General features: G+C 46.6%; 1 protein-coding gene across 4 annotated transcripts in view; it reads right to left on the bottom strand.

Moving 5' to 3' along the window:
• Positions 1-24,346, bottom strand: part of LOC135905603 (scoloptoxin SSD14-like) — a 153,697-nt gene that overhangs the window by 46,180 nt on the left and 83,171 nt on the right. For all 4 annotated transcript variants that reach the window (XM_065436555.2, XM_065436553.2, XM_065436554.1 and 1 more), the window contains 5 exons: positions 21,921-22,113; positions 19,515-19,678; positions 15,769-15,973; positions 14,695-14,773; positions 7,152-7,342 (listed from right to left, as the gene is read on the bottom strand). In XM_065436555.2, coding sequence (XP_065292627.1) covers positions 7,152-7,342; positions 14,695-14,773; positions 15,769-15,973; positions 19,515-19,678; positions 21,921-22,113 — 832 coding nt within the window. The remainder of the gene's footprint in view (positions 1-7,151; positions 7,343-14,694; positions 14,774-15,768; positions 15,974-19,514; positions 19,679-21,920; positions 22,114-24,346) is intronic.

Below are 24,346 nucleotides of genomic sequence, written 5' to 3'. Positions count from 1 at the left end.
ACACTGTTGTGAAACGAAAGTTTTGAATTTGAGCCTTCAAGAGTTAAACTAACAGAGACGAAAGGGCAAGACTTTGTTAACAGAAGCGCTCTTTCTTGTGCGCGCTTTGCCCCCGTAGCGTTCCCTTCATTGCCGCAGAAAGTGTCCTGCTACTATAGCGGAACCGTGCTCTTGCCGAAAATAGCGCAACTTCCTCTCGGCAATCATTATCTTCATCTCGCAATGGTACGGACACTTGAACCTTACTTGTAGCGTTGGCGCCATGTCCCGGCTTTGGACGGCGAAAGCGAATACTAGGTTGCGCACAAACCATTGGCGATGATTTCCAATGAAACTGAATAGCCAAATACTTATTAAAAAGTAATTAAATGAATAATGGGCTTGCAGGCGTGTATTTGTTGAAGGGAAAATATTTAGGTAGCGTTTGTTCTTTCATTATGTAATTCACAGAGAACAAAGCCATGAACTAGGAGATTTGAAATGGAAGTACAGGCGGATATACATATAGATCGGTTAGTCATAAGTGCGTTGTCTCCAGTGGAAAGGGAGAGAGAGATAGTGCAAAAGGAAAATGTGCTATTTTTTCGGCCCTTTAGAGAACCCGTCTCAGCGCCTTGGGGAAAGGATGGGGAACATAGAGAGGGATTGAGAAAGGGAAGGTCGTCGTGGTCGAAAGCGGGAGACGAGGATTTCGCCCTTCAGCATGCAAAGCTTCAGACGCCCCAAAGGTCTCGCGACGCAGCAAGTGCCTCTTGTTACGTTTCGCCTACGACGCGCGGTGCAGCGGGCGCGGATGCAGCAACAGACGCCGGGGCTTCGTTCAAAGCGGCGGACATTTTGGCCCGTTCGGAGCGGCCGCGACGCATCCCCGCCGAGCGCGTCCCGGCATGTTCAGTGCCACGTGGGTTTGTGTGTGCGTGTGTGTGTGTGTGCCCACGCTTGTCAAAGCGCGGCAGCCGGACAGAGGCGCTCCCCCAGTGTGAAGCGAGGAGGTCTGACCGGCGCCGGCCCGGCTGATGCGTCACCTCCTTGTCCCAACGTGTCTTTCAGTCTGTCCGTGGCCGCTGTCACGTGGTGTCGTCCCGTGACCTTCCTTCTTGCCCGCGACGCCAAGAGTATAAGAGCAGCTGCCCCCGGACGCCAGGAGAGAGGCTCCGATTTCTTCTGTTGAGTAACGTGCTCTCCCGTCTCTCTACTTCGGTTGACCTGACCGCCCGCTCTTTGCGATGCTAGAATAAACAAGTTGTTCTGTTAGCAGTCGCCTCATGCTTTGCTGGAACCTTCGGATGCTTCCAGTGTGCCCCAGGCCGCCAGGCCAACGCTACCCTTGGGGCTTGCGACCCATTTGCAACAACGGGTGTCAGCACTGGGATTCAAACATCTGGTTGCCAGCGGTGAGATCGCGACAACGGAGGCCAGCAGCGAAGATATGCGGTTGACTGTATGCTGAGCAGCACAACGACCATCCGGGAGCAGTGCAACGAGCCCTGTGTGATGGCAGGTTGCCTGCAGCGGAACGACTGCGCTGAATTCTTGGCTGCGAGGTTTGGTGAGTGCGGGACTTTCTTCTTCTGAGTTTTGCCAGGCTTTTGTTAGTGTCAGAAACAGAGCTGGTAATTGTGGTTGTCGTTGCTGCCGGGTTAGTTTGCGGCAAGACAATAGTAGGCAGTAGAGAAAGCAGCATTCAGAGCAGCCATGGATTTGAAGTCGTTGCGCAAACCGAAATTGTTGGAGCTTGCAAGGGAGTTGGGTCTGGATGTCTCAGACAAACTCAGAAAACCAGAACTGCTGAGGGCTGTTCTTGAGTTAGAAGCTGAGGATGACGAGCTGTCGGAATGCCTTGAGACCATTGAGGAGAGGGCTAAAAGGCAGGAGCGCGAACTAAAAGAACAAAAAGAGAACGAAAAAGAAGAGCGCGACCGTCAACACGCTTTGGAAATGAAGCATCTCGAGGTGGAGATGGAACGCGCTCGTAATGGAAGTCAGGCACACGGTGCAGGAGAACGAGTATCGTTCAAAATGACTGACCTGATGCGGCCGTTTAAGCTTGGAGAGGACATTGGTTTGTTCCTGGTTAACTTTGAGCGAACGTGCGAGAAGCAGGGGTTCTCTCGGGAAACGTGGCCACAGCGCTTGCTCACTTTGTTACCCGGCGAGGCGGCCGACGTAGTCGCTCGCTTGGATAGAGAGGAGGCAGAGGATTTCGACAAAGTGAAATCGAGTCTGCTAAAAAAGGACAGGCTGTCAGCGGAGGCGTTCCGTCGGAAGTTTCGGGAAAATGAGAAAGGGAAAAGTGAGTCATATACAGAGTTTGCCTACAGGCTTATGTCAAACATGCAGGAGTGGCTCAAAGAAGAGAAAGCGTTTGGTGACCACGAGAAAGTTCTGCAGTGTTTCGGGCTAGAACAGTTTTATAGTCGGTTACCTGAGAACGTGCGGTACTGGGTCTTGGATAGGCCATACGTTAGTACGGTGGCTAGAGCCGCTGAGCTAGCCGAAGAGTTTGTGACGCGTCGGGCTCGCGGAGCTAAGGACGGTCAAAAGGGTGAATTTGGCTCCAAGTTTGAGAGGCCGAAGTTCACGCCCATGAGATCAAAGGGGGACACACGTAGTGCGGATGCGAGTGAAAGCAGTCCGACCGAACGTAAGGAGACTGCGGTAACCGAAGCCGAACGCAGAAAGCGGTTCGAGACGAGGCAAGCGCGCGTTTGTTATACGTGTCAGAAGCCGGGTCACTTTTCGGCGCAGTGTCCAGAAACAAAAACAAAAGTTGTGTTTTTGTCATTATGCAGCACTGACGAGAACATGAAGCTTCTCGAGCCTTACATGCGAGACCTCCTCGTAAACGGGAAAGAGTGCCGAGTGCTTCGCGATTCCGCAGCTACAATGGATGTAGTTCACCCCTCTTACGTAGAACCCGATATGTTCACGGGCGAGTGCGCATGCATCAAGCAAGCCGTGGAAGCTCATAGCGTGTGTCTGCCCGTAGCAAAAGTGCTTATTGAAAGACCTTTCGGAGCACTTGAGACGGAAGCGGCAGTGTCATCTATGCTGCCCCTCCAGTACCCGTACCTATTTTCGAACAGGTCCGATCACCTCCTGCGCGAGAAGGGGCTTTTGTTTGGTGAGGCTAGCGTTCAGGCCTTAACCAGATCGAAGGTTCGGGAGCTCGCTGCAAAGGCGGTAGTTGCGGGGCCAACGTTGTCGAACGATGAGAAAGGGTCAGAGGCGCAGCAAGCTGATATTCAGAGCACGCCCGAACTGAATAAAATTGAGCCTGTAGCGTTAAAGCCACCAGATACTGCAGAGGAAATGCCCGACACGGGAAAGTTAGAAGAGCTATCTGAAGGTTTGCTCATCGCGCCTACGTCAGACGGACTTAATAGGTTGCTAAAAGTCAGCCGATCGGCTTTGATAGCCGAGCAAAAGAAGGATGGCAGCCTAGAAAACATACGCTGCATTGTCAAGGAAGGTATCGCCAAGAAAAATGCTCGCTTTGTGGAAAGAGGTGGGGTCCTGTACCGGAAGTATCTAGACCGCAGGGGAGTGGAGTTCGATCAGCTGATCGTGCCTCAATGTTATCGTCAAGATCTGTTGCGCTTGTCGCATGGGGGTTCGTGGTCCGGACACCTAGGAGTTAAGAAAACTAAGGACCGTCTCTTGCAAGAGTACTATTGTCTAGGGTGTTTTCGGGACGCAGACCACTTTGTGAAGACATGTGACACCTGTCAGCGGTTGGGAAAACCAGGGGACAAATCGAGGGCGCCGTTGAAGTTGGTACCTATCATTACGGAGCCTTTTAGACGGCTCGTTATTGATACAGTGGGACCTCTGCCGATAACAGCCACGGGGTACAGACACATTTTGACTGTGATCTGCCCAGCGACAAAGTTCCCTGAAGCAGTGCCGCTTAAAGAACTCAGCTCAGTTGAGATAGTCAATGCACTACTGCCCATATTTGCGCGAGTTGGTTTTCCTGCGGAAATCCAATCAGATCAGGGCACAGAGTTTACTAGCGCTTTGACGACAGCCTTTCTCGAAAGGTGTGGGGTAAAGCTGTTACACAGCTCAGTGTACCACCCACAGTCGAATTCCGTTGAGAAGCTCAACTCCGTCATGAAGCGCGTATTGAGAACATTGTGGTTTGAACAACAAACTGACTGGGAGCTGTTTCTGCCTGGGGTGATGTTTGCATTGAGGACCGCGCCGCATGTGGCTACAGGATTTTCGCCAGCTGAGCTAGTGTACGGTCGCTCGCTGCGATCTCCGCATCGCATGCTTCGAAACGGATCACTGCCCTCTCCAATGGCTGCAGACTATCTCTTTCACAAATGGCCGCCTCCTGCACTGGAGCCTCGCTTTGCAACAATATTCCTTTGAGGTGCGTTACAAAAAGGGGAGTCTCAACGGTAACGCCGATGGCTTAAGTCGAAGCCCCTAACATGGGAATCAGCCTCAAAATTGTTTGTTATTGATGTTTTTCTTCCTGAGGCAGGATTTTTAACATATTGCTTTTGTGTAGTGTTTCAAAGTGATGATGTGCTTTCTAGTGCAATTGTGGACGCCTTCCGAGTGCTGCTATAGACTACTGTAAGGAACTAGGCAGTAGTAAAAAAAGGGGAAAGAGCCTGGCATGGCTTAGTGAGGGTTGTGCCGTGCTTGCTGACTGAGCGGCTGAGTTTCGGCGTAGTTCTAACGCTTGCTGGGAACGAGAGAAAAATGACAACTCTCCCGAAGTCACTTTGCAGTGTCCTGTGTGAACCTGAACGTGAGAACGAGGCCTTCTCGGTGCGCTGCGCTCAAGAAACGCCGAGGGACGACCGACTTCGGTTATGAGCATCATCTAGCGACATCCCTCCGGACAGCGGATGCAGTCCCCTGACCATCGGGATCTCCTTCCCCCGGCGGGGCGGTCTGTTACGTTTCGCCTACGACGCGCGGTGCAGCCGGCGCGGATGCAGCAACAGACGCCGGGGCTTCGTTCAAAGCGGCGGACATTTTGGCCCGTTCGGAGCGGCCGCGACGCATCCCCGCCGAGCGCGTCCCGGCATGTTCAGTGCCACGTGTCTTTGTGTGTGCGTGTGTGTGCGTGTGCCCACGCTTGTAAAAGCGCGGCAGCCGGGGAGAGGAGCTCCCCCAGTGTGAAGCGAGGAGGTCTGACCGGCGCCGGCCCGGCTGATGCGTCACCTCCTTGTCCCAACGTGTCTTTCAGTCTGTCCGTGGCCGCTGTCACGTGGTGTCGTCCCGTGACCTTCCTTCTTGCCCGCGACGCCAAGAGTATAAGAGCAGCTGCCCCCGGACGCCAGGAGAGAGGCTCCGATTTCTTCTGTTGAGTAACGTGCTCTCCCGTCTCTCTACTTCGGTCGACCTGACCGCCCGCTCTTTGCGATGCTAGAATAAACAAGTTGTTCTGTTAGCAGTCGCCTCATGCTTTGCTGGGACCTTCGGATGCTTCCAGTGTGCCCCAGGCCGCCAGGCCAACGCTACCCTTGGGGCTTGCGACCCATTTGCAACAACGGGTGTCAGCACTGAGGTTCCAACAGCCGGTGCCATCGGTGAGGTCTCAATACTCTCAAGGAGCTAAAATAGTCCGCGTCCGACAAAGAACACGCCTCGCAACTTGGTTGCCCGAGAGAACGTGGTCATTGCATCGGCGCCGTTGTGTTTGCGATGAAAGTCGGACCAGCACAAAAACGTGGGGGAAAAAAACAATGAAAGCTATTCGAATTCAAATGGTAGCACAAACCACGGAACATGATTGCCAAAGTAAGCGAGCAGCTTATGCGGACAGTAGGAATGGCAGGGATAAACTAACGACACTTGCACAATCTGCCGCTGACGTCGATAACGGTGTTTGATGATGGCGTAAGAAATGATCGTCAGCGTGCTTACGCAAACGGCGTAACAGCGCTACGATGACGACGATGGTGGGACGAAAATTAAATAATGAAAGTGGAGATGATGAGCGTGTCACGACGACGGTAGCATGACAAAGATTGCATGACCACAATGGTATCACAACAGCATGACGAACATGGCATGACCATGCTGTCACACCTGCGCTTCCTTTGCTCGTTTAGTCCACTGAATCCAGACACTATTCCGATTTACCATTCGCTTTAAGAGCAAATAACAGTAAGCTATAAAAAAACACTGCGTAAAGCACAATGTTGATGCATCGCACCGCTCCTGCTGCTGGCTTTTCTACTTTCGAGTTGACGCTTTTGATTGCATCGCTGGCAATACTGCCACCAGCAGATAAGTATAATTTATTTATTTATTTATTTACAAATACTGCAGGCCCTATTCGGGCCCAAGCAGGAGTGGGTACATAACACAACGAAAATACAACTGCCAATTAGCAATTAAGAACACAACAAAACATGTACATACATCATTGTAACACTATACGTAACAGAAATAAACATGAACTTACAACAGTGCAATACGTAAATAAAATAACAATGAAAAAGCGTAACGCAAAAGAAACTGCTTTGATTGCGGCAATTTAGAGGTCAAAGAAAAGGTTTTTTGAAAGATGAACGAACGATTCTGTTGTATTAGCGTTAAATACTTCTTCAGGAAATTTATTGCCTACTGAAATTGCATGGGGAAAAAGAGAATATTGATGGATGTTAAGGTTACTAAATGGTTGCTTAATTGTTTTGTTGTGGTTTGTACGAGCAGAGTGCATGGGGGGCTCAGGTAAATAACATTCACGCGGCATTTTGTAGTGACCATGGTACAGCTGATATTAAAATTTGATGCGAGATATAATTCTGTGATGAGCTAGTTTTTTTATTTTCGCTCTGTCGCGAAGAACGGACGCGCTAGAAAAACGCGAGTATGTGGAGTATATAAACCGCAAAGCTAAATCTTGCACTCTTTCTATTTTGTTGATTAAATATTTTTGATGAGGGCTGCAGATCAAATCCGGCTACTTACTGAATAATCGATAGTTGTACTCTCTGGTCAAACCCCGCGTCACAAGATAACGCCGCCAACTTGACTGGTCACATTCATGTTCCTATTAAGCCAGCATTCCGTGAACGGAATTTACGTGCATGGACAAGCTAAAACTCTCTACGGTTGATTCGAATAGCCGGCATTAGCGCGCGCCGTTCTAAGAGCATAATGCCGCGATTTCGTACAGGTAGTTCACCGTGCTCGTTATGGCCACCACGTTGTCGTCCTTGTCCCAGTAACAAGAATGGGAAGTTCCGCTATCCCTTTGATTTGCGTTGGTCATTCCATAGAAACTGACATCACCATGAGTTTTGGAGTCGTTAATCTTGGCTCTGGACTTTTCGGCCGCTTCTTTCGATAAAAGCTCTTGTGTCACCTGGAATTGGGGAAGATCTGAAAGTTAATGTATTGCACTTAGCAACAACGGCTACGGAGTATCAAGGTCCACAAAGTATTCAGCGCGAAAAATTTCTACTTATTTGCATAATAAGGCTGTTGACAACTATAACTGTTCCCGACTGAAAGGTGGAATGATTGAATGATCGCATTGTGGTAATCCTATCAACTACCCAGCTAAACATTCTTTCATAAATGGCCGAAAGAGAGGAGAGAGAGGAATATAAGCTTTTATTTTGAACACGTGAGAATTTCGCCCTGCGAGGGCAGCTTCCTCAGTCCGGGAAGCCGTGGCCACGAGCCATGTCGCGAGTCCGGCCGATCAGATTACGCTGGTCATCCAGGCTGGAGCTTGAGAGCTGAGCCTCCCACTGCTCTTCGGTTAGGCTTTTGGTGCTTATGGTTCCCTGCGGTCCTTTGCATCCCCACACCATGTGTGGTAGAGTGTCTGGTACTTTGCAGAATGCGCATTCTTAGCTGACAGTGGTGGGCGAGAACCTGTGTAGCGATGTGGCATGGACGTGACTGTTGTTTTGGATTGTTCGGAGGTTGTCTGCTTCTTAGTTTGTTAGTTTCGGGTGTGGTGGCTTGTCCTTCTATCTTGTCGGCAATGCAGGAGGATGTCAGTGTGTTTCTTGAGCGCATGCAGGGTTCCCAGAGATCACTCTGGCAGTAGTGCCCGCTTAGCGTATCCTCGGGCTGAGGCGTTGGCGGCCTCGTTTCCTGCCAGGTGGGTGTGTCCCGGAGTCCACATGATGTAGGCGCCTGGAAGGTGGCGTGCTGCGCTACGGCGGAGGAATTGAAGTGTTTGAATAGAAATTCTACCCTTTTGGTTGTTCCTGCATGCGGATTAGGATTCAGCGACGATAATGGCCCCTTTCTTGTACGTCCATAGGGCTAAACCGATTGCAGCCTTTTCTGCCGTATCAATAACATTTGTTGAAATAGTTGCGCAGATATTTTCAGTAAAGGTACTATCAATGACGCTGACAGATTGGGCTTGTCTTCTCTGGTAACTCGCTGCATCGATGTATCTGATGTGCGGGTTTGCTCCATGCACTTTGTTTAAAGCCCGCACTCTTGGTAACCGCCGGTCTTCGTGGTAGATAGGGCGAACATTTCGCAGCATGGGGGTCACGATGATATATCCGCGGAGGTTTTCCGGGATTCTCTCCTTGAAATCTGTTGGTCCTAAGCGTTCTCTCTATATCCCAGCTTTTTGAGGGTTGCACGCCCTGTTTGCGTAAGTCTTACGTGCTCCATTTGATTGACCGCCTGTTCGCTAGGCGGCGCGGCGTATCAGGTATGCCACTTGACTAACAAAAGTGTCGGTAGTGTTGTGGCCCCTGAGTCGTCTTTCGGGATGAGTCGTCTTCGGTCAAGAATGGCGAAGTCGACTTGAGGGGTAGGGACACCGATAAGATTGTTTTCCGGATGTGGAATTTCACTTATTGGGTGTGTTCCTCGAGTTTGGGCTTTAAGCACCACGAGTTCACATTCTTCTGGCGCGCACAGGAGTCCGCACTTTTTGAACTATGTAAGTGATGGTGGTGTCTGCGGCTTCCTGGAGGGTGTCTTGTTGATGTCATGGGGAGCTGCTTCGAATCCAGATTGTTATATTGCCGGCATACGGACAGTACGGCATGCTGTGGATTTTGTCAAAAACCTGCGAGAGTTTCAGCATAGTGATATTAAACAGGAGGTGCGATATAATTGAGCCTTGCGGGTGCCTTCTTCCGCTGCCAGAAATTTTGTTGTCTTGAGGTTTTTTCAGCTGACGGTGGCCGTCCTGTTCCTCAAGAATGCTTGGACTTAGTTGTATGTTCGTTCCTCACAGTTGGTGTACTGCAGGTTCCAGAGAATTGCAGCGTGTGAGACATTGTCAAATGCCCCCTTAAAGGGGCCCTAAACCACCCCTGGGGCTCGGTGAAATAACATAAGCCGCGGGTAGCATATGCTGCTGTGAACATCTCAGCCAAGTTTTGCTGTCGTACGCGGTGCGTGGAGCTCGAAAGCGGATCGCGAAGTCACCTTTCTCTCAAACGCTCTCTTTTCAACATAAAGTCATGTCCTCACACCCTTCCGGACGCTTTAGTTCGTCATCGGATACTTTATTTAGTCATTCCCTTAGACGGCTGCTATTGGCCGATAACTGACATCAAAGTGCAGTAGGCTACATGGCGTAGATACCACGGCCGCCACGGGGTGCCGCCAAGAGTCCACTGCCTAAGCGCACTGCGGCTCGCTGCGGGCAACCACCTATGACTTATGTTGAGCACGTCGTAGGAACCAAAGGCGGAAGTTGTGGCGTCTGCGTTAACATCCAAAATGAAATTTGAACTGTGCGCCACGGTGAGATTCAGAAGGCGGAACATAATAGGCACGCCCCCTGGGCCGTAGTCTTCACAGTGCAAGGCATTGAAGAAGCAGCTTGAGCACAGCGGATTCCGTGTTTGATCGCCAATAACACCGCTTCTGCTGAATGCATTCAAGTACTTTCTTGCGGCAAAGCATTTCTAAAATAGCCTAATTTCATTTCAAATGCCACACTCTCCACTTCGGTAACGAGTGGTTCAGGGCCCCTTTAACATCACTTGCAAGGATGGCGCTCTTGCTGTGTTTGTCAAAGTAGTCAATGGGCCTTCTTTGAGTTGGAGGAAGATGTCTCTAGTGGACAGGTGTTGGCGGCAGCAGTAGAGTGTACTGCAGATGTGCGCTTAACACAGAGTAGCAGTAACGAAATGTATTCTTTGCTGCTGGTGTAAATTTTTCGCAGGACTGTAATCGTTAACACGTTGTTTTTGTGAGCGTTTACAATGTTTCATACTTGATTGGAGCAATATTAGCGCTTTGTTTGGCTGGTTAAGTTCTCCGCCAATAGGTGGCTGGACCATATAGACCCATTAGGCCGCCCACGTACGTCTACGCTAAAATTCCTTCATCAGCTTGAGTTTATGCCTCCACGCATCCGTCTAAATGTCCAGCTCGCCTGTAGTTATCGGAATACCAGATACGTTCGGCGCAGTGACAGAATGTTGTCAACGCACACTGCTTCGATAGCTCACGCTTGGGGTCGACTGCCGAGCAGTGGCGGAGAGTTTGGAGAGGCTTCACGCGCTCGCTCCTAGAGAACCGAAAGTCGACGACATGACGGGCCATCATGACACCCCGATCACTCGGCAAACTAATCTAAAAACGTTGCACTCGGCGAACTAGTTGAGGAGAAAATGCATGACTGTGGAGGAGGGTAACTTGTAATCGTCCATCGCTTATGAGACGCTTCACACAAATTATGGTGCGAATGATTAACTTTACCTGTACCCTACGCGTCTACAAAATTTGTCCAAACTGTTTCAGGGGCACTTTAATCTTCCAAGTTGTTCGTTGGACGGTGCAGTACCATGTGCACGTAGACATCCCCTGCGCGTGAGGTGAGGGATAGAGGGCCCACGTTCCCGAGCCCTGGCGGTTTGTTGGTCTTGAGAATCATGAACTCCTCGGCGTGTTTCCACAGTTCTGGTACACCCTGCAACTTCCGCCCTGGAAGTTCCACGAATCAAGCTGTTCTTTCTCTAACTGACTACATAAAAGAATGTATCAATTCGGAAATTTAGTCGGATCTGTATTTTTAGACTTTAGTTAAACTTGTGACACGGTTAGCTATTAAGTCCTGTTTAATAAACTTGACTCTTATGGTATAACCGGTCCTGAGCTAACATTCTCAAAAAATTACTTGATCAGCCGTACACAGTACATGCAGCAAATACTTTCTCAGTAACAAAATGTAATAACGAAGGTTTGCCACAGCGATCAGTTCTGGGCCCTTTGCTTTTCCCTCTATATATTAATGATCTTCCGGATTCTCTTAACTCCACCAACTACGTTCATTGCATTTTATACGCAGATGACACAACCATATCTTCATCTGACAAATCTGTTGTTACTCTTACTTCTAACTTAAATACTGCATTAAGTAACATTATAAAATGGTGTAGCAACAATTGCTTAGTTTGTAATCCTCTAAAAACTAAATTTATGTTATTCAAAAGTGCTCAAAAGGCTTCAACTTCTATTCCTGAAGTAAAGCTTGGAATTCATTCAGTTCCCGTTAGCACCGATGTCACTTTTCTTGGCATACATCTTGACCATAACCTTACATTTCGCTCTCACATTCAACATCTCAAGCAGAAGACTGCGTTTGGTATACGTGCATTAATAAAAGCTCGCCCCTTTTTTTCTCGTGAGGCTCTGCTAGCGTTGGATTATGCGTTCATTCATAGTCACATTAATTACGCCATTTTTTCATGGGGCAACACGTACGCTTCTCACTTATCAATTCAGCATATCCAAAATCAGTCAATACGCATTATCACTTCTAGCTCCATGCAATCCAATGTCTCTTTGTTACTTCGCGAGTATAATATCTTGCCTATTAATAATTTGTTCCAGTTTAACACACTCGTCTTACTCCGCATGTTGCTTCATAATAACCTTACGTTTACGTTCATGCAGTTGACCTTTTGCAGAGCAAACATGTAACCAGATTTGCGGCTAACAACAATTTCTCGCTACCCATGGTTCATACCAATTACGGCAAAAAAACTTTCTTCCCTAGAATTTCTCTTTGAAATGAATTACCATCAACTATAAAATCCTGTACTTCATTTGAAATCTTTAAAAATTACATTAAGCATCATTTTCTGCGATAACTTAACTATGATCTTGCGGTGTACCTTTGACTTTTCGCTCACATGTCATTTCTTGTATTTCATCCATGCTTTTTTCCGACTTTTTTTTATAACGTGCTTTTTCGTGTTTGATTGTAAAGGACGTGTCTAATGATGTATTTGATCTGTAGATGTTGTTTATAATAACACTAATTTGCTGACTATTGATATCACCATCAATGTTGTTATTATTAACCGAGTGTCCCACTACAGTTCTTTCACTTTGGGACCCTCGTTTGTATATTTGTCATGTTGTAATTAGTTCTTTTTTTTTTGTTGGAACCAATAACTCTGAAATCTGAAATCCCCTGTCTCTCATGTGTAGCTTATATGCTCGAGAAGGTACGTCGTCGCCGGTTAGTTTAGTTTGCGTGAGATTTTGTTGTTTTTGCTCCTTGCCGGGAGTGGTGTCCCGGGCCAGTTTTCACAGGGCCACTTGTTGTTCCGCCTGCGTGAAAGGCTGATCTGCACTCCCTAAGTATCCAGGGAGGCTCGTTTGGTGTGGGGTTGATGAAGTGCTGTTCGTGAATTTCTGGTCAATCTCAATCAAGGCTTCTTCTTGCTCCGTTCCATCGTAGCTGTGTATTATTCTAGCAAGGTCCTTGCCTCGTTTGTATTTGGATTGTGTGGTGTCGAAGAAAGACTTGACAATGTTCCAAGTTTTACGTGAAGTGAGAATAGCTAGGAGACACTCGGGGGCAGAATTGGTTCCAATTTTGCCTTCCGAAGTGCTCGGCATATTCTTCGGCCTGCTGATGATCTTGGCAACGCGCTTCTTTAGGGCTATGGTCGCTTAGCGCAAGCAAGAAAGGACGGAAGGGGACAAGGGCAGCCAATGCGACTTATTACGGTGTCGAGATTTGAACCGGATTTCTCAAAGTTCTCAAAACGTTCTTATAGAAGAAATGTAATGCAGAATTAGATGTCGCTGGGTCAACCGGTTCGTGTTGCTCAGTATATCATAAAACATTAGGGCTAAGGATAGCGTAGAGAACTGAAAACCTCAAATTTTAAGATGTATAAAAGTTCAAACACTTCAAAAACTCAGAAGTTGCATACCCAAACGTAAAGGTGTGCGAATGAACCTAACAGCTTGCACTATACGAAAAAAAGAAGAAGAATAAGAGAAAGTAAACAATCTTTACAGCCACACATTTTGACAGATACCAGTTTATGGTGTAGGGAGCCGAAGAAAAAAACCAGCTTGGTCCCTACGCCCCATAGGCTCGTGTCTCTATGCAAGGTACGCACGAACGGTGAAAAAAAAATGCATCTGACATGCGCAAAAGAAAATATAAAAACGTGTATGTGGCATGCGCGGAAAAGGTTATGCATGCGATCCCGCGCCCATGCCGCACTAAAAACATAGATTAAATAGATAGGTGCATAAAAGATCATCTTCGCGACCATGCCAACAATGTACATGGAAGAGTTCAAGGGCTCTTATGGATGCAGTGCAAGGATTGTGATTGTAACAGGTTTTCAAAGACCGCACATTCATCGCCAAGCACCCCAACTAGATGACAAAAGAAATTATTGAGGTGACAGATTAATCAATTATTTATGGCAAAATGTAGAGCTAAAAAAGTATTTAGAGGCACGCGTTGCACCTGAAAAAATTGCGCAACCCGCGCGTACCGCACGTATCACCGCTTTAATACCTTCCACGTCTGTTTGATGATTCCTTTTTGCTTTCTTGTTTCTGTGCTTTTCCTAACCGGAAGCACGTCATACATCGTCAACGCATGAAAGTGCGCCCTTTTCATCATTGAATTTCATTTGAAAGTTCGCACTTGTGTTTGTCAAGTCTCCCGTCTTCCTTCTCTAGTTTATGCGGAAATGCCTAACATCACGGAATGCTAAAAAACATCGCCAGAGCTCGTACACGGATATTATTGGCTTCTGTGGTGCTACAGAAGTGCCAAAGGGACAATGGGCCTCCACCGAAATTTTTAGACTAAACGCTTTCTTCGATTAACACTGCGAGGGACGTTATGAGGGATCATTGCAGAAGCGCCGCTATATAGGAGAATGACTCTCAAATCAGATTAAGTAACCGCATCCGCAAATAAAGCGAGTTATGAACTGAAAAGTTAGCACGGGGGACAAATCTACGGCAAAGGGCTTTCTCAAGACCAGTGGCTAGGATGTTGCGCTTCTGAGCACGAAGTGTTGCGAGTGTGATTACAACCACGGTGGCCGCGTTTCGCCGGCGTGGAATGCAAAAAAAAAGCGCTCCTACACGTACATTTCGGTGGACGTTATAGAAATCCATGCCGTGAAAATTAACCCGTAGTCCCCCCTTCACCCCCCCCCTACTGCGAGCCTCATAATCAGATGGCGGTTTTGGCATGCAGAACTTCAGAATTTCTTTTAGCTCTGTCAAGGTCACCCGAAGCAAAATGGAGCCATGCAGGTATGGGACAATGCCGTTGGACCTAGTCCCGGGACCTAGTCCCGGAATTTCATTATAGCGCTCTCAGTTAAAGGAAAGGATGAAGCAGAACTCACCCCAAAAAATGGAGCCGGGAAGATAACGAATGCGCTCAACCACGCTGCAATAATAAAAAAAGAAAGGTATCCCAGTGATATTCCCCAGACCTACCGCTGCGACGCTTGGTTCCTTTTTTTCATCTCCAAGAAGCGCTCTCTTAGCGTATGCGAACTTAAGAGCCTCGATGAACCTGCGGATCAGAAACTGAATTATTTTATCAGCGAGATACTGACACACTTAGTTTTTTAGAAGTGTTCCAGTGTTCTACGATCGCAGCACTTGATCTGCTTGCGGTTAGCTATAATTAATTCTGTTCACGCTACAGGACAGAAAGCGGTAACACCTTCAGCACAATTTTAAAACAGTGCTAATGTGCAAAAATACTGTGTTTTGTAACTTAGTACGGTTATTATTTATTCTAAATAACCCTAAGGACCCTCTTCAAAGAGCGTATTCAGAGACGTCGGAACAAAGAGGGGTGCTGTACGGTTGACCGAAGTTTGCGGACATAAGAAGAAAGCGAAGCAACTGTGTTTTTTAACAAGGGGTGAATTTTTCGGTTCTTGAGTAAGTGCACCGAATTTGGACTTTTGTCACTTTAGGATGATGTATGGATCTGGAGTATCTGTTACACTGAGGTTCCTTCCCCAATTCATTTACGTGGCACTTAACTGCCTGTTCATTTCCAAGTAATTCATATCAATGTGCGCCATTGGCTATGCATATAGGCTGTGTTGGAGCTCGATGTTTATTGTGAACGTGCTTAAACAGTGCATATACACTTGTTCACTTTCTAGCACCGAGTAGTTGAAACAATATAGTTTTGGTCGGCAAACATTCATACAAGTAAGACTCCGGAAATAATTGAATAATAAGTACAGCATGACATGGTATATTCAATGGCGACTAATTAGTATGTACTTTGTGGGGTATGCGGTGCTTATAAAGGAAAAAGACAAACGTTTATTCATGGATTGCAATTTTTATAATTTCAGGGAATTTTAATCGGAGCAAGCTTTGCATAATTCATGAGGCTCTTCTAAATTGTAACTCCTGTAACCGTGATGTTTTGTGACCATGTATGATTAGTGTTTATTTTATGAAGCAGAAAGCGATGCCGTGAAATGTGCTCGTTAATGCGAGGTGGCTGATGCTGGTGTTCAGAATCTGCGGTGTTCCACACACCTGTGGTAATTCTGAGAGTTATCGTTGATGGCGTCATCTGGTCCTTCTCTGATCTCATCTAAGATGCCCAACATGTAGGCAAGTACCGGACCGCTAGCCGGTGGTCGGACCGAGTACATTGTGCGGCCATCTCTGAACTTCCTCTCGACTGGCGTCTCCCAGCGGACGTTGTAACCCGCAAGGTCTTGCTTCGTTATTATGCCATCTGAAAACAACGAGTCAATGTCATTGCCTATTTCAAATATCCGTTTCATATTTAGACGATGCAATTTTTCAGGAATGATTAAAGTTACATGCTGTGTGTGTTTTGTTTGCTTGACATTTGTGTGTCTGACTTTTGCGGCAATCATGTCATCCCGCAACAAGAAACTAGGCCAAAAGCAACTTCTGTTAAATAAAAGTTTTTGTTTGTGGTTATCACTATAGTACTATGCATAACAAATACCTCGGCTTTTGGAGGGTGGGCAGGGGTGACGAGTGAGCTTTATAAAAGCTGCAAAGGAAAGGAGTTCTTGCTGGCACTAAAGACACGTTCCCAATTGTCAAAACGTTGGCTAGAATGTGACTTCCCTTGAACGGTTACTCCAGATATATTCATCGCAGTTTGAGTTCTATGACAGAGCCTTTACGCGCGGCCCATCACTTGCTAGTGGTCATTGCCATTCACCTGCGTTAAGCGCGCCAGAATCTGAGCGTAAGATTAGACGTATTCAATAGATGCGCTAAATTGGATACCGAGGTAAAGAGATACATGCACTACTTCGCCCCTGCAATGCATTTCGGTGAGCAAAGATGACAGACCATTTCAAATCTGCTAACTTGGTTTTCGGCCATAAGCACGCCGACAACTTTCGAGTGACAAACGTCATGCTTGTTACGTGCTAAGTGTCTGAGGTTGTGTATGGTGTCAACAAAATGAAACACATTCGTAATAACAAGTAGGAACTAATACTCTTTAGTAACCTGCATGCGAGCCGCTCGCTGCGACTGAATACTACGACACCCCTAAAATTACTTTTGCCCTAATTCCGTGGGCAATGTATAATTTTCGAAATGCCAATGTATGCTTTCTGCAAAAGCCGTAGGTTATCGAATCTGTCTGCTCTGACAGACGGTTGTCTATCCGTCTTAGTGTGACGACGCCGCGTACGCAGGCGCAGTTTTTTTCCCGTGGTTCCTAACTGTGGATAGGATTGCAGATGTAAAACAATATTCACCGAGGAATACGATACTCCCTAATGCAAAATTTGAGGGCAGCTCTACACGTGCTTTCATTTCGCGATATACTGAGGGAAAAAATTGGAGCGAGAGTTGCAGCAGAGTCGGTGATGGTCGAAAATTTCATCTGTGGGTCAAGCGCGTCGGCTTTCATACATTACTTGCGGAACATTCCAGTGTAATCGTTGGTACCGCGTGGTTTCCAGAAAGTACTACACAGTTCTTGTTGTCCATACAATCAGATTACAAAACAATCGCAATCCATGACAATTGAAATAAGCGCGAACGAGACCGAACCAAGTAAACCAAGCAAGCGGGAGCGAAAGCTGACGCGAGCAGAGCGGTCCGTCTGTCCGGCTGAGGCCGCATAAGAGTACGCATCGAGTGGTCTGGCGGACTCACATGACACCAGTTTCCCACGCGTACGTCACTGTGGGTTGGGGGGGGGGGGTTGCTTTCCACCATTCACGGCTCGCGTTTTTCATCTCCCGCTACGCGTTCGCTGTTTCATCTTTCGCTGTCCTCGCTCCCTCGGTTACGCCGCCAACGCTTGCTGCAGGAACGCGCACCTAAGAGTTGCGTTGTAGGAAAAATTAGGCAGAAGATATCGCTGATGTTTGCCCATGTAGCGAAGCTTTCATGGTTTTGGAGAACGGTCCACTGAAACACTGACGCATTTCACAGCCGTGTGGATCATCCTAGGGGGCGCAATTTAGAAATGAGAGAGAGAATCTGCTAAAGCCCGTTTTATCTGTCTGATGACATCAGTCACCTTTTTTTTATTTGTTAATAGTTGAGAATGCATTTCACCGGTTATTTCCGAAACGCAGTTGATCTTGCTACTGCTGAGAGATCCCGTTCGGACCATTCCCACGCTTTTGATTTCTTACTATGCGCATGCGTCATAAATAACGTGGTGAACAAGGAAGCGATGTAGTGCACAACCTTTAGTCAACATGCCACAGTGGACTAGGAATGATCAGAATCTATGAAAATTAAGGATCCAGGATATGTGGTTTGAATTAGTCACTATATAAGTCGATACAAGAACACATATGACGTCAGAGTGCACCTGCGCAGTCGATACAACTTCGGAAATGAGACGGACACTAATCTGCGGGAAGGATGCTAAAAAAAAGTTTGCTTTAAGTATCGACATTCCTTGCATCCTTCGAGTCACTCACTATGGTTTGCCATTCTTTGCAGGTTCATCTGAATGCGTCTATGGGGGGTGTTATGAAGGCTAGAGTTACTGTATACGCTACTAAAAATGAAATGTATACAGTAATGCTACACAATTACAAAAGTTGGACCCTTTGGGGTGTACATTTGTCCTGCAGCTCTAATTGTCATCTGCTTCGTTTGCACTTCCTTTCTTGAAAACTCAGCGCTCGCTGCTTTCCTGTCGAGAAGGCTATATCAAGGTGATAACGCGCATGACGTTCATGACTTTGAAGTACCGGGCTCGCAGCGTTGAAGAAAGGAAATGCGTCTAAGACAGATGACGATTATTGTTGCGGGACAAGATAAGCCCCAAAGGGTGTAGATTTTTTAAGGAGTTTAATTATTATAAATATTAAGTATTGTTTTATGGTGCAAGGGCTACAACGGCCAAAGAGCGCTAGTAAGGAGTTTAATTAAGGCTACACACCAAGGATGTTTACGTTTTTTTTTACCACTGGCCTTTTTGGTATTTCAGCTCGGTGTTTTTTTTTAGATTCCACCATCGTTGCCAACTCTCCCAATACATTAAGGACGAAAAGTGTTAAATTTTTGCAGAGCGCGGCACGTAAATGCGGCAGGAAAGGTCAGAAAGGACGAAGGATTGCCTTCTTCACGTTGTTTTCTGCACTTCAGTGTTTCATGGTGCAAAATTTGGCACCATGGACCTAAACTAACTCGCCCACATCGCTATTCTTATTCATGTCGGCCGGAACGAACATAAACGCAAACATTACTCGCAGCGCAAAACTAGAATAATCGCTCAGGGGCGTTCAATTGGAAGTTAGTGCTTTCGTGCTCACAACTCATAAGATGTAACTAGGTGCTTCAGAAAATAATATCTTCACTAAAGCCTTTTCAGCGGACTGCCATGTGGCTCGGTTGAGTAGCTGCGTGCTATCCATCCCAAATTATGGTTAGTGCAGACGACTATTTCAATCACTAGGATATAGGTAACACTGAGATATTTGATAAAACATTGATTTGACAGAAAAACAAAGCATTTGTCCATCTTTTTATGAGCTTGGTCACGTTAGCGCGCGTTTCCTGCTTAGATTAGTATGACTAAGCACTTCTTTTTTCCTTTCTTCTCAGCGATAAGATTTATCTTCAGCCAGTGTAGCCCAGCTAGCAATACTAATGAAATGACTACTTGCTTTCTTTTATATTCGACAGTTTTCCAATCTTGGGAAAAGTACTGTTCGAATGTTTCCTTAACTGTTGTGTTCATATAGGAGACAAAGCAGTGCATTAAGTAATATATCGCCACAGAGCGCTGCGGAAATCACGATGAAGCGTCCACTCACTTGAAATATTGACCGCTTGTACGATCTTCTCTGCCAAAGCTTTTTTATAAAAGTAGTCGACACCGTTGTCCATTAGTTCCTTGTAAGTCTTTGCAAGGTCAGGATTTCTCAGCGTGTCTCCTTCGGTGAGAGGATTGTCAGTGCCCCGTTTAGAGTACAAGTCCCTGAGTTGAACAGAAAGAAAATTGATTTTACTCAAACGAATAACAATTATTAGGCCGTGGTGGTCTCATCAAAAGTGTCAACACGGGAAGGAGAACGTTCTGGGAAGCGCTCTAAGGTTTAAAAAAACGAAGGCCCGTGGAATACGGGAATAGAGGCTTCTAAGCACGAGGTTGTGGGATTGAATCCCGGCCATGGCGTCCGCATTACAATGGGGGTGAAATGCGAAAACACCCGTGTACTTAGACTTAGGTGCAGGTTAAAAAAACCCCAGGCGGTCGACATTTCCGCTGTCCTCGACCACGGCGGATGTCATAATCAGAAAGTAGTTTTGGCACGTAAAAACCCATAATTTTTTATTTATTACGGGAATAGCAAGCACAGACCGTGAAGAAAAGCCAGATTGCCCATCACCGCCTATACCGTGTCACATCTCGTGATCCCCTGGCACCGCATGGTACAGCAGAAAGACCGACAGGACAAGGCTGTATAAACTTCATCAGGACGTGAGGAAATAAATTTATTTGTGCTTCAAGGAAACTTAAGCCATTCTTAGACACATCCTGCTCACGTGCGCGATTTCGAGGCTTCTATTATCTGACGCATGATTCGGCCTGCGCTCTTCGCTGACGATAATAAATTTTTCAAACAGTGAACGGCAGCCGCAATCCCGACAATATGCAGCTTCAATACATCGTATAGCTGCAAACGCGGTGAATTAGTGTTAGCGTTGAGTGTCCCACACTGCGCATGCGCTGTACGTAAATGATGCTGGGGCGATGCTGGAGCGGTGAACGCTCACGCAAGCAAAGGGTGAGCGAGAGCTCATTTATTCCCCACTAGTGCTTTAAGTTTGGTTGAAATTTGTGATGATGATGCTTCGACAGCGGCCTACTGGTAACAAATGGGCATTGCTTCCGAGATATATACGTTCTCAAGTAGCGGTGCAGTATAGGCGTAACGAGAGAGAGTTTGCTGACGCTTCCTGTAACCGCGTCGAGACGGCGCCAAAGCCTGTCTTTCACTCATTCGCTTGACTTAGTGATGCACTTCACCATTCGGCATTGAATTTGCTCGACATTTCGTAGGGGGGGGGGGGGTGGTTTGCCAGCATACTTCGTGTTTTTAGGTCTAGATGGCGTCGTATACGTTTGCGTTAGCGTTTTGCTGCTCTTCGCTATGCTGAGACTAGTTTACGCTGCGCAATGCAGAATTCCTTAGCGTTAGCGTTGCGTCGCACGCTAACGCTAACGCAAGCGTCTTACGCTCCACCAAAAGTATCTAATGAAGGCATGCTGTCCGCTCACAGCTCTCAAAACTTTATGAGCATGCTCTGTTTCCATGCCCCCTTCAAGCATCTCTTGCTTTGCCCGAAGTGCATTCGGCTATACATGAGAGTAGCACTCGATACACAACAGCCCCGGAACATTGGATAAACTTCTGTCAAACTCCAAATCATTCACTAAAATATTTTTTCTACAACCAGCTTCATGTTTGCTTTCTCTGTAGGAGACACGACACAGCATATAGTTGCAGGAAACTCTATGTGACACAGAAGTTGGTCCCGTGCGAGCAGAACATCCGGATGCTGTGTCACCCGCTGTGTGTCACTCTGTATATGCGTGCTGGTGCTCGTTGCGCAGCAGTTGCCCACAGGACAACCGAGGAGCTGGAGCAAGTGAAAAAGCGCTGCTTCGGACCACGTGAGCATCCAGTGTGCCATGTTGTCCCGACACCTCCCGATAAAGGAAATCTAGAGTGGTCGTATGACGGCTGTTAGAGCAAATTATTTAGGACGCTCTGAGGTCTTCCAGATATTTTTTTAGAGTTTAGGGGTCATTGAAATTTATTTAAAGATAAAAATAAAACGTCGAAATTATTAGGTCAGTAATCCTTGAAAAAAAAAATGGCCATTTCTGACGCTATTCAGAAGCAGCAAAAATATTAATTGTAGAAATTAATTTACCTAGAATTTGATTGGTTTAACTGTAACGTTTTGTTCATGTTTGGGCTCGGGGGAACGCGTATTTACTTCTTTACGTTATGATTCGAAATACTCTCATATGTTTATTTTTAATATGCGAAATTATGTCTCTCTCAGTCTTAGTGTTCCCGAAATTCATTCATCTACCTACAAAGAAGGCAGGGAATCGGCATCTATTTCTTCCCCACCTTTCAAGCATTCACGATTTCCCATCAGCGAATCTGAGCTAAAGCAGAAATTAGAATACCGGAGATACTTACTTTAAGGCTGGAGTTTCCTTGAGGTACTTGTACTCAAATTGTATGGCCTTGGCTAAATAATTTGTAACTTTTATGCCTTCCCTGGCAAGCTTTATAGAGTATTCAAAATGTTCCCCGAACGTCTTGTTGCCGAAATTATTGACGATCTCCTCATAACCGCGAAGTTCTCCCGGGACAGCCACCGACAGTCCACCTGCGCACCACGCACAAATGAAAAGTAATGATTTTAGCGACGGCCGCTGAACAGTGAAAATAGGCCTACTTCCATGATAACGTGCCTAAGAAATTCCTGTCATCTAATTTGGTCTTATCGCTCAGCTATCATACCCAGCACCTAGTTATTCCGCACCCCTAAACTTAGGTGCACTATCCGAAATTGCCCCGCGATGATACAAACAGCACGGCACGAGCTGTGTTCGCAGTCCGTAGAAATTACTCTCCAGCTGGATACACGCACTTTCATTCCCGCGTATATTGGCTCCGTCTCCAGCCACCGTCCTAGCATGAAGGAAGTGGTGCTTAGCAGGCTTCGGGTTGAGGGTATCCCTTACACCAGCGGTCACCTGTTCTGAGAACAGGCTGCAATTTCCACTGGGTGTAACATGTCCAAAACTACCTCCTTCCGGTGACTGAAGTGGATTCCTACCGCTTGAATCAAGCCAAAGCTGAAGAAGAAGTTCACCTGAACAGCGCCAGCTGAGGAGGGGAGAGAATGAAGAGCATGATAAAAGAGAAGAATAAAAAAATTGCAGTGGTGACATGACCATTGCTTCATTTATTATATGTCTGCGGCCTAATTGCATAATTTGGCGCAGCTGACGAGTGAACGAATATGAGTGACCTTTTTCGTGCAAAGTTACAACGTCCGAGTGGTGTGCAAGAGCTATCAAATCCAAGATTATCCTTCATTCGACCTCCTTGTGGACACGACAACGGTTAGCTCCTAGATCTTGTTCTGGATCAGGCTGTCGTGTCTCCCGCGGAACTTGTTAAACGAAGTTCTGCGAAAATAAATAACCTAGTAGCCTTATGCTCGTACTCAAGCTGGTGCCAGCTGGTACGTTCAAACGACTGTTCGAACGTGGAGCGCCGTATGGCGTGAGATCGACAATTCTTCAGGCCTTCAATTTCGACGAAACACAGCAACAACTTTCGGAATAGAACACAATGACGCAAGCTCCTTTCTGCCTTCCAACGTAGGAGGAAGCACCCAATTGAAATTTTATGACCAGAAACGTTTGACGTGTCTCCTGGTGACCCAGAAGAATTGGTCACCTTTCATGAAGAAGCAGCAAAATAGAATGGATGGCTATCGGACCATGAAGGTGTGGTAAAAATGGCACGATTTTTCAATAGGGTAGGGAAGAAAATTGCGTGAGCTGCACTTAAGAAAGCGTGTTTGCGAACCTAGTCTACGTGGAAAGATATCTTCCTGTCTACACTCAGGAGAAATTATGTTGAACAAAGGGAGCAGGCGCAGTTTTCACATATTAGGTTTGGTTCCCCAATTTAATAGTTTCCTCAGAAGCAACGACTTATTGCTGAATCAGAGGTGCTATTAGGATCATGTCTTAGCGCTGCTATTTTCCTGCCCAGAAATTTCTAACTACATGCCCAAATAGAAGGGCTCGAAACTCTCAACGCACTACTAGAGCTGCTATAAACCTTTCATCACTAGTAAGTAGTCTGAGCGAACCTGCAAGACTTCTCGAGACCTTCAGGGATAGTCACATTCTCATTCCAGAAACCCGGACGTAATGCCACCCCAACTAACAGAAAGGGTAACTACTAGACTTCGAATGACCGACTCAGAACCCTATAATCCCTTGCAATCACTGGCATTGTTGAACAAGACAGAGACACAAACACAACCGGAATCCCTATGTCTACCTCAGAGTGGAAAGGAGGCCATGCTACTAACGTTTTCACGTTTCCTCCCCATAGAATGCGAACTGAATGAACAGGCGCTGTGAGCTCAACATCAACGCCAATATCGATACTAAAGGGAAACAAAGCAATAAAGAAGAAATAGGCTCAGGCATACCAGTCCTTGAACGAGGATACGGTGGTCGTGAAAACGAGGCATTGTAAATGGACGAGCTTAAGGCTAAAATACTAGTCGCAGTGCGTGGAAGTTGTTGCCTTGGTGGTAGAAGGTGTCCAATATGACTTTCTTCTCACTCGTCCAAATATAAAATCGTTGAGACTAAACATTCAGTGGGACGGCGCTGTGTCTGTAAGCTCCGATGAAGATAACTAAAAATATGTGGCTGTTGCGAAATTTACTCGCTAGCCCGAAAATAGACCCAGTACGCAATCTATCTAGAATTGTTTTTCATGGGAGGCTATCCTCCTGGAACCACCAAGTTCTACTAAGTATACTTTGAATTACACGATACTACTAAAGTACGTAAAAAGCCCTAGAA

The sequence above is a fragment of the Dermacentor albipictus genome, chromosome 1 (genome assembly GCF_038994185.2).
Source record: "Dermacentor albipictus isolate Rhodes 1998 colony chromosome 1, USDA_Dalb.pri_finalv2, whole genome shotgun sequence".
In the NCBI taxonomy this organism is placed as follows: Eukaryota; Metazoa; Arthropoda; class Arachnida; order Ixodida; family Ixodidae; genus Dermacentor; species Dermacentor albipictus.
This window is presented reverse-complemented; position numbering and strand designations above follow the sequence as displayed.